At 54.7% G+C, this 16,722-nt stretch overlaps 5 protein-coding genes across 8 annotated transcripts; 2 read left to right on the top strand and 3 right to left on the bottom strand.

Annotated features, from left to right (window-relative positions):
- Positions 1-1,329: 1,329 nt before the first annotated feature.
- Positions 1,330-1,797, bottom strand: LOC135457753 (claw keratin-like). Of its 2 annotated transcripts, XM_064732483.1 has the most exons (2): positions 1,509-1,797; positions 1,330-1,460 (listed from the first exon to the last, which is right to left on the bottom strand). In XM_064732483.1, exons 1-2 carry the CDS (start codon positions 1,795-1,797, stop codon positions 1,330-1,332), a joined length of 420 nt encoding a protein of 139 aa, XP_064588553.1. The 2 variants fall into 2 exon arrangements, with proteins under 2 accessions (XP_064588553.1, XP_064588552.1); XM_064732482.1 differs by having other exon boundaries at positions 1,330-1,797.
- A 3,287-nt stretch (positions 1,798-5,084) lies between these two features.
- On the bottom strand, positions 5,085-5,552 carry LOC135457768 (claw keratin-like). Of its 2 annotated transcripts, XM_064732502.1 has the most exons (2): positions 5,264-5,552; positions 5,085-5,215 (listed from the first exon to the last, which is right to left on the bottom strand). In XM_064732502.1, exons 1-2 carry the CDS (start codon positions 5,550-5,552, stop codon positions 5,085-5,087), a joined length of 420 nt encoding a protein of 139 aa, XP_064588572.1. The 2 variants fall into 2 exon arrangements, with proteins under 2 accessions (XP_064588572.1, XP_064588571.1); XM_064732501.1 differs by having other exon boundaries at positions 5,085-5,552.
- Positions 5,553-7,400: 1,848 nt separating this feature from the next.
- LOC135457786 (claw keratin-like) lies at positions 7,401-7,868 on the top strand. Of its 2 annotated transcripts, XM_064732550.1 has the most exons (2): positions 7,401-7,689; positions 7,738-7,868. In XM_064732550.1, the coding sequence occupies exons 1-2, from the start codon at positions 7,401-7,403 to the stop codon at positions 7,866-7,868; spliced, it is 420 nt and encodes a 139-aa protein (XP_064588620.1). The 2 variants fall into 2 exon arrangements, with proteins under 2 accessions (XP_064588620.1, XP_064588619.1); XM_064732549.1 differs by having other exon boundaries at positions 7,401-7,868.
- A 1,995-nt stretch (positions 7,869-9,863) lies between these two features.
- Positions 9,864-10,199, bottom strand: LOC135457616 (claw keratin-like). The gene has a single exon (XM_064732323.1). It carries the CDS (start codon positions 10,197-10,199, stop codon positions 9,864-9,866), a length of 336 nt encoding a protein of 111 aa, XP_064588393.1.
- A 2,088-nt stretch (positions 10,200-12,287) lies between these two features.
- Positions 12,288-12,653, top strand: LOC135457747 (claw keratin-like). Its single transcript, XM_064732477.1, has one exon. It carries the CDS (start codon positions 12,288-12,290, stop codon positions 12,651-12,653), a length of 366 nt encoding a protein of 121 aa, XP_064588547.1.
- Positions 12,654-16,722: the final 4,069 nt, after the last annotated feature.

The raw sequence follows: 16,722 nt of genomic DNA, 5'->3' as shown, positions 1-16,722 counted from the left end.
CTCTGTATCAGAGTTCAAGCAGACAGACTATGAAATAATATTGTCTAAAACAGATCAATATGAGCTTGAAACAAGTACGAAATCTCAGACAGAGGGAGTTTTTGGTGTTAATTAGGGAAGAAATTATCAGGCAGATCAATAGGCAATAGAAGGGACCTCAGGGGGATGGGAACCCAAAGCTTCTGCTCCAAGACCTCCACAGAACCGAACCCTGTTCTCATTCCATGGTGTGGAGAGGAGACTGGGCAAGATCTGCTTGGGTCTGTCTCCTCCCTTCACAGCTGCCACCACCTCCAGCTGGACATGCCAGGACACCTGGGACGTGCAGAACTAATCCTGCATTTCCCTGCACCTTTCCATGTGACTGACCATTCCCAGTCCTGTGTGGAAAAGGTTTTACAGTGACTTCTGTGAGCCAGAGAGAAGTTTGAGAAGAAGAGCCATGTTCACCTCTGAAGGAACCTCCTACCAATGTCCTTGACATAGAAACTGAAAAAGAATGGAGAGATAAGAGAAACCTGCAAGTGCCCATTGCAATGAGCGCTATGTTTGTCTCTTGTGACCAATAAGTGTATATTTAGGAGTTTTGTAAGAATGTACAACAGCATGCATAGTATAATACAAATGGTTTGAAGCCTTCTGAAAATGGAGTATTGATTTGTGTTTGACCATCTCAACCAAGACAGCCCAGTCCCAGAGGTGATGTCAGCTTTGCTGCTTGGGCTGAGGATTTGGAAGAGTTTCTGCAAGGCCCTCGTGGCCCTTTCCCATCCTCACTGAGGGATTTGGGGATGTCCTGAGTTTCCTGAAGCTGGGAGAGCATGGGGAGCTGGGGGGGATGAGGCCCCCAGAGCCAGCGGGGTTGGACATCCCCAGCTGGGACACACAGAGCCAGCTGTGCCCGGCCTCCAGGGCACTGCCCAGGGGCATTGCAACAGCCCAGCACACACCCAGGAATTTGGGCAGTAGGAAAAGGGCAAGATGAAGGAAAACCAGGAGTCAACATTTCAATGCAAGACAGCTTTTATTGCAGGGGGAGGGCAGGAGGGGCTGGGCAGCAGAGCAGGGTCATGGCCAAGGGCTTCCCATGGCCTGGCCCTGGGCACAGCCAGGTCAGCAGCAGCAGCGCCAGGAGAGTCTCTGGGACCACCAGGGCACCAGGAGCCGCTCGGGGATGCTCAGGAAGGACAGGAACAAGGCATAGCTGCTTTCCAAGCTGGCACCAGGCAGCCAAGGTGCAGAGCCCGGCCATGTCCGAGGGGTTTTGGTCCACAGGGAAGTGCCGGGGTTTGTCCTGGAGCTCTTCTTGGTCTGAGGCCGCGCTGGGGCTTAGCAGGGCCCGCAGTTGCCATTGAGGTAGCGGTGGCCGCTGCTCCAGCCGCCGTAGCCGCAGTTGCCAAGGCCTCCATAGCCCCAGCCTCCGTAGCCTCCGCATCCCCAACCGCCGTAGCCTCCACGGCCTCCATAGCCCCAACCCCCATAGAGACCACGGCTTCCATAGCCCCAGCCTCCATAACCTCCATAGCCCCCAAGGGCCCCGTAGCCCCCGTAGCCCCCACGGCTCCCAAAGGCGCCCCCGGAGCCGGCTCCCACGTAGGGAGCTCCGGCCGAGCCCACGGCGCTCTGCTGCGGGAAGGAGCTGAGGATGGGCCCGGGGAAGGTGACAACCGAGGCCGGGGGCTGGATGACCACCGTGGAGTCGGGGCACTGCCGCACACAGGGCTCGTTGCAGGTGTCAGCCAGAGGGGCTGGGGTGGCCACCCCGCAGGTGGGGACGCACAGGCTGGAGCAGGACATCCTTCGGTTTGGCTGGGAGAGGTGCAAGACAAGGCATGGCCATGGCTCACACCAAGGACTCGACCTAAAACTCAGCTGCTCTCATCTCTGTACCAGGACTCATTCTGGCTCATCCCAGGCATTCTAATCCAAGTCCCATTCCATCCAAGCTCCTACTCACATCCCTTGCTGCCCTCACCATCCCTGAGTCTTGCTTGCGATTCGCAATTAAGAAGACTTTGACATCCAAACGAGCAAAGTCCTCAAGTTTCCGAAGCCCTTAGTCCCCTAGTATAACCCCAACTATCCCAACTCTGCTCTAGGAGAGCAAGAGGAACCCACAGCCAAAGGTTCCTCCAGAAAGCCCCAAAGATTCCCTGAGAAAGCCAGGGATGAAGAAGGAAAGAGGAGGGAAGGCTTGGACTTACCAAGGTGATAAGGCGAGTCAAGCGGTGGAAGGTGGATAGAGCTCTGTGGAACCTCTGGACCTTTTATACATCTCTCAAAGGGCCTGGGGGTATCACGAAAGGGAGCGGTGGCAAAAAAAACCAGGTAATTAGGAATTCATGCTGACAAGTTCATCAAAGAGATAATGATGCAATACAATTATACACCTCAACATCAGGGAGATTGGTGTGGAAACGTGCCGTGGACCAATGGGAGGTGATGGGAGGAACGCCTGTGGCCCATTATTAGGTGACAGACCCTGCTCTGTCCCTAATCCCTCGCATTGCTTACAAAGAATCCCGAGAATCCTTTGGGACACGACTGTGCCCAGGGCGGCCACTCTGTGCCGCAGCCCCCTGTGCCACTGAGGTAGCCGTGCTCAGCTGGGCCTGACCTGGGATATGGCCATGGCCAGTCTGGCTCTGCAGAGATCAACCAACAACCTCTGTGTCAGAATTTGGGGCCACCTGGACAGTGCAAATCCCCCAGGAAGGCTCAAGTAGGACCCAGCTTGCAGAAACAGAAATGAGAGTCCATAAGGACATTTAAGCTCCTACAATGGTGTCCATTGTGACATGAGAGTAGAGGGCTCAGTCCCACTGATCACCAGGTTCCCTGGTCCTGTGGATTATAATCAGTGGGATCTGCCTGCTCTGTGAGGCCACCAAGGGAAAAGCAAAGTCCACCAGAATCCCCTAACCCTAACCCTAACCCTAACCCTAACCCTAGCCCTAACCCTAACCCTAACCCACAGCTCGGGTGGCTTTGGGGGATTCCGAGGTTATGGAGGATTCAGAGGTTTTGGGGGCAGCTGCGGCTGCTCCAGAGGCTGCCATTCCTGATCCAGAAGAGCTCCAGGAACACGCACAGTCCATCTCCACACGCCAAGGCCTAAAGCAATGACACACCAACAGACAGACAGACAGACAGGCCGACAGACATCCCCCGGCTGCTCTCGCAGCCCCTCAGTGATGGCTGCGCACTCTCGGCACGGCACCAGCTCGGCTCCCCGCTCTGCCCAAGCGGGGAGCGCTCAGCCGGGGCGCCGCTCCGCTGCCGCCCCCCTGCCCTGCACGCCAATAAAAGCTGCATCGCATTGCAATGGTCACCGCCTCTCTCGGCTGCTCTTTGCTCTGGGCCCACCGCCAGCCCCCTGCCCTTGGGAGCCCCGGGGCCATGGGGACTGGGGGGCGAGTAGAGCCCCCCAGGGACTCGGTGATATGATGAAACAAACAAACTGTACAAGTCTTTGAAAGCTGTAAAGCTGGTATGTTTATTACAGCACTGGACCCATGTGGGAATCGTTTCTCTTAATAGGACGTGTGTACCTCTGGGAAATCCAGATCCTTTTTAATATCCATCTCAAACACATATGCATGCAATTTTACAATAGGTTCATACATATTCATTTTACTGATTTTGTGTGACATTTGACGTTAATTTTTTCCTTTATCAGGAATAATTTCTGGGTCATTTTGACCCTGCTTTCTGCAGCAGCCACTCTGCTTGTTTCAGAGTTCAAAGGGACAGAGTATGAAATCATATCGTCTCAAATGGACCCATATGAACTTAAGAAAAATATGTTATCTTGAACCCTGGGAGTTCGAGATTAAATATTTTGGTGTTAATAAGAGAAGAAATTTTCAGACAGATCAATAGGCAATAGAAGGGACGTCAAAGGGATGGGAACCCAAAACTTCTGCACCAAGAGCTCCACGGGACTGAACCCTGTTCTCATTCCATGGCGTGGAGAGGAGACTGGGCAAGATCTGCTTGGGTCTCTCTCCTCCCTTCACAGCTGCCACCACCTCCAGCTGGACATGCCAGGACACCTGGGACGTGCAGAGCTCATCCTGCATTTCCCTGCACCTTTCCATGGGACTGACCAGTCGGAGGCCTATGTGGAAAAGGTTTTACAGTGACTTCTGTGAGCCAGAGAGAAGTTTGAGAAGAGGAGCCATGTTCACCCCGGAGAGAATTTCCTACCAAGGTCCTTGACATAGAAACCAAAAAAGAAAGAAGGAGAAATAAGAGAATCCTGCAACTGCCAATTCCAATGAGCATTTTGTTTGTCTCTTGTGACCAATAAGTGTAATTTTAGGAGTTTTGTAAGAATGTATAAAAGCATGCAGAGTGTAATACAAATGGTTTGAAGCCTTCTGAAAATGGAGTATTGATTTCTCTTGTGACCATCTCAACCAAGACTGCCCAATCCCAGAGGTGATGTCAGCTTTGCTGCTTGGGCTGAGGATTTGGAAGAGTTTCTGCAAGGCCCTCGTAGCCCTTTCCCATCCTCACAGAGGGATTTGGGGATGTCTTGAGTTTCCTGATGCTGGGAGAGCATGGGGAGCTGGGGGGGATGAGGCCCCCAGAGCCAGTGGGGTGGGGTTGGACATCCCCAGCTGGGACACACAGAGCCAGCTGTGCCCGGGCTGCAGGGCACTGCCCAGGGGCATTGCAACAGCCTAGCACACACCCAGGAGATTGGGCAGTAGGAAAAGGGCAAGATGAAGGAAAACCAGGAGTCAACATTTCAATGCAAGACAGCTTTTATTGCAGGGGGAGGGCAGGAGGGGCTGGGCAGCAGAGCAGGGTCATGGCCAAGGGCTTCCCATGGCCTGGCCCTGGGCACAGCCAGGTCAGCAGCAGCAGCGCCAGGAGAGGCTCTGGGACCACCAGGGCACCAGGAGCCGCTCGGGGATGCTCAGGAAGGACAGGGACAAGGCAGAGCTGCTTCCCAAGCTGGCACCAGGCTCCCAAGGTGCAGAGCCCGGCCATGTCCAAAGGGTTTTGGTCCACAGGGAAGTGCCGGGGTTTGTCCTGGAGCTCTTCTTGGTCTGAGGCCGCGCTGGAGCTGGGGCTTAGCAGGGCCCGCAGTTGCCATTGAGGTAGCGGTGGCCGCTGCTCCAGCCGCCGTAGCCGCAGTTGCCAAGGCCTCCATAGCCCCAGCCTCCGTAGCCTCCGCATCCCCAACCGCCGTAGCCTCCACGGCCTCCATAGCCCCAACCCCCATAGAGACCACGGCTTCCATAGCCCCAGCCTCCATAACCTCCATAGCCCCCAAGGGCCCCGTAGCCCCCGTAGCCCCCACGGCTCCCAAAGGCGCCCCCGGAGCCGGCTCCCACGTAGGGAGCTCCGGCCGAGCCCACGGCGCTCTGCTGCGGGAAGGAGCTGAGGATGGGCCCGGGGAAGGTGATCACTGAGGCCGGGGGCTGGATGACCACCGTGGAGTCGGGGCACTGCCGCACACAGGGCTCGTTGCAGGTGTCAGCCAGAGGGGCCGGGGTGGCCACCCCGCAGGTGGGGACGCACAGGCTGGAGCAGGACATCGTTGAGACTAGGAAAGGCTTCTGGAAAACACCCAGGGAAGAAAGAGGTAAAGGTGTGAGGAAGGAATTTCCCAGAGAGAGGTCCCCAAGAAGCTTCGGAGAGCTGCACTTACCCAAGTGATGAGAGGAGTCAAGTGGAGAAGTGTGGATGGAGCTGTGCAAGGAGCTCAGCCCTTTTATACACCCCAGAGTGGCTGGGGCTTCAGGAAAGGGGGCGGTGACAAAAAAACCCTGAGTAATTAGGAATTCAAGCTAACAAGACTGATCAGAGAGATAATGTTGCAAGATAATTCCATGACATCCCCTTCTTGGGGACACAGGTGTGAAAACGTGTCCTGGACATGAAGGAAGTGACGGGAGGGACAGCTGTGGCCCATCATTACATGACCGACACCATGCCGCTGCAGCTCACTCAGCTCACATCCCCAATAAACCCAGCTTTGTCCCTAATCCCTCGCTTTGCTTACAGAGAACAATTCCTGGCATCTTGCAGCAGCTTTGAAGTGCTGCCCCAGCCATCACCCCTGTCATTATCACCCTTTTACGGGCTGGTAAACAGAGGCAGCGGCAGCTTGGGCAAAGCAGAAGCCACTCTCGGGGTGTCTCCCAAATCCCACCCACAGCCAGTGCCAGCAAAAGTGCTCATGGCCAGGTTTGGGGTCCCCTGATCCGTATGTGAATTGTTAGAATTAGGCTTAGGGTTACGGTTAGGGTTAGGGTTAAGTGGTTCTGGAGGACACTGGGTTCCCAATGTCCTAATTTCCCTTGGTGCCTCCACAGAGGGGTCAGATCCCATTGTTGCAAGCCCAAACCCCCAGGGAAGGTGGACATCAGTGGGACAGAGCACCAGTCAGTTGTGACAGAGGGGAAACCATGGGAGGAGCTGAAGCGTCCCTCGGGCTTCTCTGGCCCCATTTCTGCAAGCTAGGTACTGCTTGGACGCTCTTGAAGGGTTTGCATTGTCCAGCTGGCCCTAAAGTCTGACACAGGGGGTGTTGGCCAAGTCCCCCAGAGCCAGACTGTCATTGGCCATGGCCCAGGACAGACCAGCTGGGCACAGCTGGCTCAGGGGCATGGGGGACTGGGGCTCAGGGTGGCAGACTGGGCACAGTCGTGTCCCAAAGGATGCTCGGGATCCTTTGTAAGCAAAGTTAAGGATTGGGGACAGAGCAGGGTCTGTCACCTAATAATGGGCCACAGGCGTTGCTCCCATCACCTCCCATCAGTCCAGGGCACGTTTCCACACCAATCTCCCTGATGTTGAGGTGTATAATTGAATTGCATCACTATCTCTCTGATGAAGCTTGTCACCGTGAATTCCTAATTACCTGTTTTTTTTGCCACCGCTCCCTTCCGTGATGCCCCCAGGCCCTTTGAGAGATGTATAAAAGGTCCAAGGGTTCCACAGAGCTCTATCCACCTTCCACCGCTTGACTCGCCTTATCACCTTGGTAAGTCCAAGCCTTCCCTCCTCTTTCCTTCTTCATCCCTGGCTTTCTCAGGGAATCTTTGGGGCTTTCTGGAGGAACCTTTGGCTGTGGGTTCCTCTTGCTCTCCTAGAGCAGAGTTGGGATAGTGTGGGCTCTACCAGGAGACTAAGGGATTTGGAAACTTGAAACTTTGCTAGTTTGGATGTCAAAATCTTAATTCCGAATCACAAGCAAGACTCAGGGATGGTGAAGGCAGCAAGGGATGTGAGTAGGAGCTTGGATGGAATGGGGAGGAGTTCAGAATTCCTGGGATGAGCCAGAGTGGGTCCTGGAACATGGGCAGCGGCGCTTTGGGTTGAGTCCTTGGTGTGAGCCATGGCCATGCCTTGTCTTGCAGCTCTACCAACCAAACCGAAGGATGTCCTGCTCCAGCCTGTGCATCCCCACCTGCGGGGTGGCCACCCCGGCCCCTCTGGCTGACACCTGCAACGAGCCCTGCGTGCGGCAGTGCCCCGACTCCACGGTGGTCATCCAGCCCCCGGCCTCAGTGATCACCTTCCCCGGGCCCATCCTCAGCTCCTTCCCGCAGCAGAGCGCCGTGGGCTCGGCCGGAGCTCCCTACGTGGGAGCCGGCTCCGGGGGCGCCTTTGGGAGCCGTGGGGGCTACGGGGGCTACGGGGCCCTTGGGGGCTATGGAGGTTATGGAGGCTGGGGCTATGGAAGCCGTGGTCTCTATGGGGGTTGGGGCTATGGAGGCCGTGGAGGCTACGGTGGTTGGGGATGCGGAGGCTACGGAGGCTGGGGCTATGGAGGCCTTGGCAACTGCGGCTACGGCGGCTGGAGCAGCGGCCACCGCTACCTCAATGGCAACTGCGGGCCCTGCTAAGCCCCAGCCCCAGCGCGGCCTCAGACCAAGAAGAGCTCCAGGACAAACCCCGGCACATCCCGACCCGACTCTCTGTGGACCAAAACCCTTTGGACATGACTGGGCTCTGCACCTTGGGTGCCTGGTGCCAGCTTGGGAAGAAGTTCTGCCTTGTCCCTGTTGTTCCTGAGCATCCCCGATGGGCTCCTGGTGCCCTGGTGGTCCCAGAGCCTCTCCTGGCGCTGCTGCTGCTGACCTGGCTGTGCCCAGGGCCAGGCCATGGGAAGCCCTTGGCCATGACGCTGCTCTGCTGCCCAGCCCCTCCTGCCCTCCCCCTGCAATAAAAGCTGTCTTGCATTGAAATGTTGACTCCTGGTTTTCCTTCATCCTTCCTTTTCCCACTGCCCAAATTCCTGGGTGTGTGCTGGGCTGTTGCAATGCCCCTGGGCAGTGCCCTGGAGCCCGGGCACAGCTGGCTCTGTGTGTCCCAGCTGGGGATGTCTGACCCCGCTGGCTCTGGGGGCCTCATCCCCCCCAGCTCCCCATGCTCTCCCAGCTTCAGGAAACTCAAGACATCCCCAAATCCCTCAGTGAGGATGGGAAAAGGCCACGAGGGCCTTGCAGAAACTCTTCCAAATCCCATCCCCCTGAGGTCCCTTCTATTGCCTATTGATCTGCCTGATAATTTCTTCCCTAATTAACACCAAAACCTCTGTGGGTTTGGGATTTCATATTTTCTTTAAGTTCTTGTAGATCCATTGTAGACAATATTATTTCATCCTCTGTCGCATTGAACTCTGAAACAAACAGAGCGGCTGCTACAGAAAGCAGGGTTAAAATGACCCAGGAATTCTTAGTGATCAAGGAAAAAATTAGTGTCTAATGTCACAGAAAATCAACAAAATGAATATGTATGAACCTATTGTAAAATCGATATGTATTTGAGAGGGAAATAAAAAAGGATCTGGAGTTCCCAGATGTATGCATGTCCTATTAAGAGAAACGATTCCCACACGCGTCCAGCGTTGTAATAAACATACCAGCTTTACAACTTTCAAAAAGTTTTAGAGCGTGTTTTTCCTGCAAATCATGGGATCCCTAAGGGGGCTCCACTCACTGCCCAATCCCCACAGCCACGGGACCCCAGGCATCCCTCAGGGGGCTCAACTCGTCCCCAGTCCCCACAGCCCTAGGATTCCAGGCATCCCTCAGGGGCTCCACTCACTGCCCAATCCCCACAGCCACGGGACCCCAGGCATCCCTCAGGGGGCTCAACTCGTCCCCAGTCCCCACAGCCCTGGGATTCCAGGCATCCCTCAGGGGCTCCACTCACACCCCATTCCCCACAGCCCTGGGGCTCCAGGCATCCCTCGGGGGGTGTCCCAAGGGCAGGGGGCTGGCGGTGTGCCCGGGGCTCCTTTGGGGCTGCCGAGAGTAGCCCGGAGCGGGCAGGAGCAGGGTAGGGATGGGCAGAGACCCCATTCCAGGGGCTGGGCAGGGTCCGGCTCGGGGGGACTCTGCTGCCGGGCTGGCGTGGCCAAGGACGGGCAGGAGGAGCCCGGGCAGCTGCCGGGGGCTTCTGACCCACTGTGTCCAAGCGGGGCTGCCCGAACCCTCCCGGAACCCTCCCGGGACCCTCCTGGAACCCTCTGGGCCGGGCTGGGCAGAGGGTGCGGAGCAAAGAGCAGCCGAGAGAGGCGGTGAACATTGCAATGCGAGGCAGCTTTTATTGTCGTGCGGGGTAGGGGGGCGGCAGCAGAGCGGGGTCCCGGCCGAGTGCTCCCTGCGTGTCCTGGGAATGGGGGGACACGGGCAGAGCAGGAGCCGAGCTGGGGCTGTGCCGGGAGCGGGCAACGATCGCTACAGGGCTCCAAGAGTGGCTGGAAGGGACCGGGGCATGTCTATCTGTCTCTCTGTCTGTCGGTCTGTCGGTGTGTCTTTGCTTCGGGCCTTGGCGTGCAGGGATGGGCTGTGCGCGTTCCTGGAGCTCTTCTGGATCACGGATGGCGCTGGCGCTTAGCAGGGCCCGCAGCTTCTGGAGCCGCCGCAGCTGCCCCCAAAACCTCCGAATCCTCCATAACCTCCAAGTCCCCCAAGGCCACCAGAGCCTCCGGAGCCCCCACGGCGTCCAGAGGAGCCACCAAAGCCGCCTCCGATGAAGGGAGCTCCGGCCGAGCCCACGGCGCTCTGCTGCGGGAAGGAGCTGAGGATGGGCCCGGGGAAGGTGACCACCGAGGCCGGGGGCTGGATGACCACCGTGGAGTCGGGGCACTGCCGCACGCAGGCCTGGTTGCTGGTGTCAGCCAGAGGGGTCGGGGTGGCCACGCCGCAGGTGGGGACACAGCAGGACATCCTTGAGACTTGGAAAGGCTTCTGGAAAAAAGAGGCAAAAGTGTGAGGGAGGAATTGCATGGAAGGAGACAGAGAGTGATCCCCAAGAGGCTTCGGAGAGCTGCTCTTACCTGGGTGATGAGGAGAGTCAAGTGGAGAAGTGCGGATGGAGCTGTGCAAGGAGCTCGGCCCTTTTATACACCCCAGAGAGCCCCGGGCATCGTCTGGGGGTGCGGACAGACCCCCCCCCTCCAGTAATTACGAATTCTCGCAGAGACGCTCCATAAAGTGAAGGGACGCTGAAAAATTCTGTCATCCCCCCCGCATTGTGGACATTGGTGTGGAAAGGAGTGGACAGGAGAGAGGCGCTTGCCAGGACAGCCATGACCCATCATTACATGACAGACACGGTGCTACTGGAGTTCACTCAGCTCACATCCCCAATAAACCCAGCTTTGTCCCTAATCCCTCGCTTTGCTTACAGAGAACAATTCCTGGCATCTTGCAGCAGCTTGGAAGCGCTGCCCCAGCCATCACCCCTGTCATTATTGCCCTTTTACTGGCTCGTAAACAGAGGCAGCGGCAGCTTGGGCAAAGCAGAAACCACTCTCGGCAGCTTGGGCAAAGCAGAAGCCACTCTCGGGGTGTCTCCCAAATCCCACCCACTGCCAGTGCCAGCAAAAATGTTCATGGCCAGGTTTTTGGGTCCCCTGACACGCCTGTGAATTGTTAGAATTAAGGTTTGGGTCAAGGTTAGGGTTAGGGTTAGGGTTAGGGTTAGGGTTAGGGTTAGGGTTAGGGTTAGGGTTAGGGTTAGGGTTGGGTTAGGCAAGTGTTCGTGTTAGAGTAAGCTTTTCCGGCTTCTGGAGAGCATTGTGTTTTCTATTTCCCCTTTTCCCTTGATGGCCTCACATAGGGGGTGTATCCCACTGGTGGAACCCCAAACTACCTGGGAAGGGGAGAGTGCTGGGGCAAAGCCCTCATCAGCTGTAACAGAGGGGACAGCATGGGTCACCTGAAAGTTCTCTGTGGTTCGTCCGGCCACATGTCTGCAAACTGGGTCCTAGTTGAACCCTCCTGGGGGGTTTGCATTGTTCTGGTGGCCCCAAGATCTGACACAGATCTGGGGTATTTGTTGAGCCCCCCAGAGCCAGATCGGCCCTGGCCGTGTACCAGGACAGGCCCAGCTGGGCTTGGCTGGCTTAGAGTCACGGCCAGGCTGGGCATTGCAATGTCCAAAGGATTCTTTGTAAGCAAAGTTAGGGATTAGGGACAAACCTGGGTTTATTGGGGCTATCAGTCGAGTTCCAGCAGCACCGTGTCTGTCATGTAATGATGGGCCACTGCTGTTCATCCCATCCGTCCAGGCATGTTTGCACAGCAAAATCTCCAAAAAGAAGATGACAAACAACTATTCCCCATCATTAGCTGGGCCATTTAACTTGTCTGCTTGAATTCCTAATTACTGGAGTTTGCCCCCACCCCCTGGACGGTGCCGCAGGCACTCTGGGATGTATAAAAGGTCTGAGAGCTCCACAGGTCTCCATCCCGCTCTCCTCACTCGAATCTGCTCATTGATCGCTGTGGTGAGTCTGAGTCTTCCCTCTGTCCTCTCTTCCTCCTCTGCTCCTTCCCCGGGGAATCTCTGCCTGTGGATTTCCCAAGGAATCTCCGGTTCTGGATTCCCCGGGGAATCTCTGCCTGTGGCATTCCCAAGGAATCTCTGGCTGTAGAATTCCCAAGGAATCTCTGCCTCTGGATTTTCCAAGGAATCTCTGTCCCTGAGCTCCAGCAGCTGTCCCAGGACAGAGCTGGGATGGTTGAGGTTCCACCAGCAGGCTCAAAGCCTTGGGGAGCCTGGTGGTTGGGATGAGGGAATTTTTCTTCATTGCCACGGGCAAGCAAGACTCAGGGATGGTGAGGGCAGCAGGAGATGTGAGCAGGAATTTGGAGGGAATGGGGCTCGGATCAGAAGGCCTGGGATGAGCCAGAGCAAGCCCTGTCACAAGGGCTCCAGGTGGGCCAGAGCAGCAGCAGGGCTTTGGGCCGAGTCCTTGGTGTGAACCGTGGTCGTGCCTTGTCTTGCAGCTCTACCAACCAAACCGAAGGATGTCCTGCTCCAGCCTGTGCGTCCCCAGCTGCGGGGTGGCCACCCCATCCCCTCTGGCTGACACCAGCAATGAGCCCTGCGTGCGGCAGTGCCCCGACTCCACGGTGGTCATCCAGCCCCCGGCCTCAGTGATCACCTTCCCCGGGCCCATCCTCAGCTCCTTCCCTCAGCAGAGCGTCGTGGGCTCGGCCGGAGCTCCCTACGTGGGAGCCGGCTCCGGGGGCGCCTTTGGGAGCCGTGGGGGCTCCGGGGGCTTTGGGGGCTTTGGGGGCTTTGGAGGTTTTGGGGGTTATGGCAGCTCTGGCGGTTATGGCAGCTGTGGCCGCGGTTCCCGCTCCTTCGGGGGCTCCTGCGGGCCCTGCTAAAGCCCAAACCCCGGCGGAGCTCAGCGCTGCCCCTGCCCGCGGGCTCCTCCAGCAGCCCCTGCTGCCTTGTGCCCCCTGAGCCGGGCTGAAGCTGCAGCCCCTGCTCAGGGCCGGCCCGGCAGCCCCGGGAGCTGCAGGGTCCCTGTCCCTGCCGTGTGACCCTGCAGAGCCTCGGCGGGCGCCTTTGGCCTTCCCAGCGCTGCCCCCAAAAGCTGCCCCCTCTCTGTGTGCCCCCAGCCAGCTGTGCCCAGCCTCGGCTGTGGCTCTGCCCTGCTCTGCCCAGCCCCGAGCCCCGGTGCTGCCCTGGCAAGGGGCAACCTCTGGGGTGCAGCCCTGGGCTGTGCCTCGCTTCTGCTGCTGCCTTGGGATTTTCGTGTTTCCATCGCGTTGTTGCTGGTTTGTCTCTCGCTGACACCACCTGTGGGTTTTTCATTCACAATAAAGAATCTGCATTGCACAAAATATTTCTTTTGTCATGGATTTCTTCATCCTGGCTGTAAATGAGTTTCTAACTGAGGGATGGTGTGGGAAGTCCTATCGTGGAATCACAGGAGGGTTTGGGTTGGAAGGGGCCTTGAAACTCCTCCCATTCCACCCCGTGCCATGGGCAGGGACACCTTCCACTGTCCCAGGCTGCTCCAAACCCTGTCCAACATGGTCTTGGACCCTATCAGGCATAGGGTGGCCCCAACTTCTCTGGGAAATCCATCTCAAGGCCTCTTCACCCTCACAGGTAGGAATTCCTGGCCAATGTCCCACCTAAACCTCCTCTCCCATCAGTCTGACAGCGCCTGTGGGCTTTTCATTCACAATAAAGATTCTGCATTGCTGCAATCACTTGGATTTCGATTGGTTTTTCTGGGTTTGCTCCTCTGATGGTCCGTGTTGAGCTGGGATATGTTCACAGAATCCCAGAATCATTCTGGTTTTTAAAACCTACAAATCATCATCCAATCTTTGGCCAATCCCCACCATGTCACCCCTCCCAGGGGTCCAATGCCATTTCCACTTGTTCCTTGGACAATTCCAGGGCTGGGGACCCCAAACCTCCCTGGGCAGCCCCTTCCAGTCCTGATCACCCTTCCCAGGATGAAATTCTTCCCCAAATGAAGCCCAAGGCCCCACATTTATCATCCATGAATGAACAAGGTTTGTGAGGTCCTCGTCAGCTCTCACATTTTCCTTTTGCAGCACACAAAGGATGGAAATGAGTCATTACCCCTATTCCAAGACTTGAAGGGAAAAGTATCAATTAATTTATTTATTCCTTTGTGGTCCTTCAATAAAAAGTTACAAAGTCTTCACCTTATTTTGGCAGTTCAAAGCAGCAGTTCAGACGCTGTTTTATGTATTTATAAGCTGTTATTAATCTGTAAAAAGCACAATTCTCTTCTCTGCTGCTTCATTATTGAAAAAGAGTCACTTCAAAGGTACGAGTTGAGGCAGTTCAATGTCGGCTTTAGTCAGAATTTATTTTATTCCTTTGAAACTTTCCATTCAAGTGTGGCTCTGCACAAATAACCATGACAATGAACTGCTTTGTCTCTTCATCCTCCAAATCTGGATTTATTGCTAGTTTTATTCTTAGACTTTCTGGAGTGAGCAAAATATGTTAAAATTCCATTAATTTTAATTCTTTCTTCAACCCTTGTTAAAGTAGTCAAATCAGGGCTGAGACAGCAGAATTTATTAATTTATTTTATTCTCACGTGGTCTCACTTGTGCACCCTGAGACACAGAAAGTTTTCCAGTTTTTATTTGGGAATTTACAACTCCCTGACTTTATTGATTAGAGATAATTAGAGAAAATATTAAAATTATGACCAGATGCAGCTGAATTTAGAGACCAGGATACAGCTTGAGCAGTGACTTGAGCTGGGTGTCTGAATGGATAAATTCATCAAAATTCATCAAAAGCCTTTGGATTTTTTTTTATTATTTCTAGCCTGAAATGTGCTGGAAACACAACCCCCAGTTTTACAAGGAAAGGTTTTCCATGGGTTTTATGCCCATATTTTGCACTGAGCCAAATCCAGCTCTGTTCCCTTGTTGGGGAGATCTCCAGAGGTCCCTTCCCACCCAAATTCTGGGATTCTGGCATTGCCTCTGTCTGTTCAAAGGGCAGCAATTACGCTCACAATGAGGGTTCGAGGGTTTAATTGAGTTTTCCAAGCTCTTTTGTGCCCAGACTCTGAGACACCTCTGTAATGAATAATTTGAGTGGCTCCTCCTCCCCAGAAAGGGGTGGAACAGCCTGGGAAATTCACACTACCAGTGTCATTCCAACAGAGGCTGGAATGAAAAGAAAATGAAAATTTCTGCTCTGGAAAATTACATTTTCTGCTCTGAAAATTGATTTTTTCTGCTGTGTAACAGATCTGGTCTCTCCATCCAGAAAGATGGGAAAATCCCAGGCAGGGCCAGCACAAAAACACGGCAGAAAAAGTGATTTTCTCTCAATTTCAGGTGTTATCCCCCAAAATTTAATTAATTAGCAGCCAGTCCGTGCCTCAGTAATTTGCAGCTGCTGTTGTGTCCAATGCCTGCACACCCAAAGCAAATTTAAAGGAATATTTTCAAATATTTCCTAGGAAATTAGGGATTTGGAATTAATTTTCGGAGTGGTTTTGCATCACACTAAACACAGCTGGGAAAGAGCCATAAATGAGGGATTTGTAAAGAAATATTAAACCCAGTTTCCTTTACAGCACTAAACCCAGGGAGGGCTGAGAGACACAGCAGAGAAAAAAGGGGGAGAAAAAAGAGTTTTGGAGGAACATTGGGGAAGTATACATATATATATAGTTAGCATATACATATATATTTTTTTACTAATATATATATAATTATAAAGAACATTAAAACACAACAGAAGGCAGCGGTGTGATGCAAGATCTTTTAATGAGAGTAAGAAGTTACAGCTCGTTGTAGCACAGGAGGATCACGTCATCATACACTGAGGAGTAGCTACACCCCAGAGCAGAACTTTGGGGAGTAAAGCTGGTGTAGGAGAGGAGCAGAGCTGTCAGCACAGCCAGCTCCTCAAGACACACAAAAACCTCATCCCAAAAGAGAAGGAACAGCAAAAAACAGCAAATTAATCAGAGTAACATCATGGAAGAGATCCCAAACCCTCAGGGAACCGGAGATGAGACGGAGCAAAATCCACCCAGGAGCAAAATCCACCCAGGAGCAAAATCAATCCAGCCAGGAGCCTTCAGGGCGGGTTTTGGGGTTTTCCCTGCCCGGGCTGGGCTCAGCACTGGTAGCAGGGGTAGCAGCTGCCGTAGGAGTATCTCTGGAAGTAGCGGGAGGAGTAGGGCGAGCAGTAGCGGGAGCTGAAGCTCGGGCAGTACTCGCGGTAGCCACAGAGCCTCCCGTAGTAGCCCTGGTAGCCGCAAGGGCTGCCGCAGTCGTAGCTGCGGGTGCTGCAGACGGTGCCGTAGCTGCAGGGGGAGTAGCAGGGTTCCTCACACTGCCGCTGGTAGCAGAAAGTCATCTTGGGGCTGGAGAGGAGGGAGGCCAGGCTGCAAGGGAGGGAAAAACACGTGAGGTGAGTCCCGACAGTGAGTAAACCCCGAGTAAGAGATGCAGGGAAAGGAGAGGCAGCAAATCATGGCACAGTGCCCTCATCCATCACTCCATCCTGAATTTAGGGCCAGTTCTTGCCCCTAATCCTCCATCCTGAGGAGGGAGGTGAGGCTGGAAGGGAGGAAAAGAGGAATGGGAGAGTTGGGGAATGGTTTGGGTTGGAAGGGACATAAAGCTCATCCTGTTCTACCCCTGAATGGGCAGCAACAGAGGTCCATAACCCTAACCTTAACCATAACCATAACCATAACCCTAACCCTAACCCTAACCTTAACCTTAACCTTAACCCCAACCTTAACCCTAATCCACACCTTCCTCCAGTTCATGGTACTCCAAGCTGGCCTTGGACTCTTCCTGGCATGTGGAATCCTTGGAATATTCCAAATTTTGGGCCAGTTCTTGCCCCTAATCCTCCATCTTGAGCTTTCCCACACAGCCTCGCTGAAAAATGGGGCTGTGACCCAAAGCAGGGCTGGAA

Source organism: Zonotrichia leucophrys, chromosome 25, assembly GCF_028769735.1.
Source record: "Zonotrichia leucophrys gambelii isolate GWCS_2022_RI chromosome 25, RI_Zleu_2.0, whole genome shotgun sequence".
Taxonomy (NCBI): domain Eukaryota; kingdom Metazoa; phylum Chordata; class Aves; order Passeriformes; family Passerellidae; genus Zonotrichia; species Zonotrichia leucophrys.
Note: the sequence above shows the minus strand (reverse complement) of the source record. Positions and strands in the feature narration are given on the sequence as shown.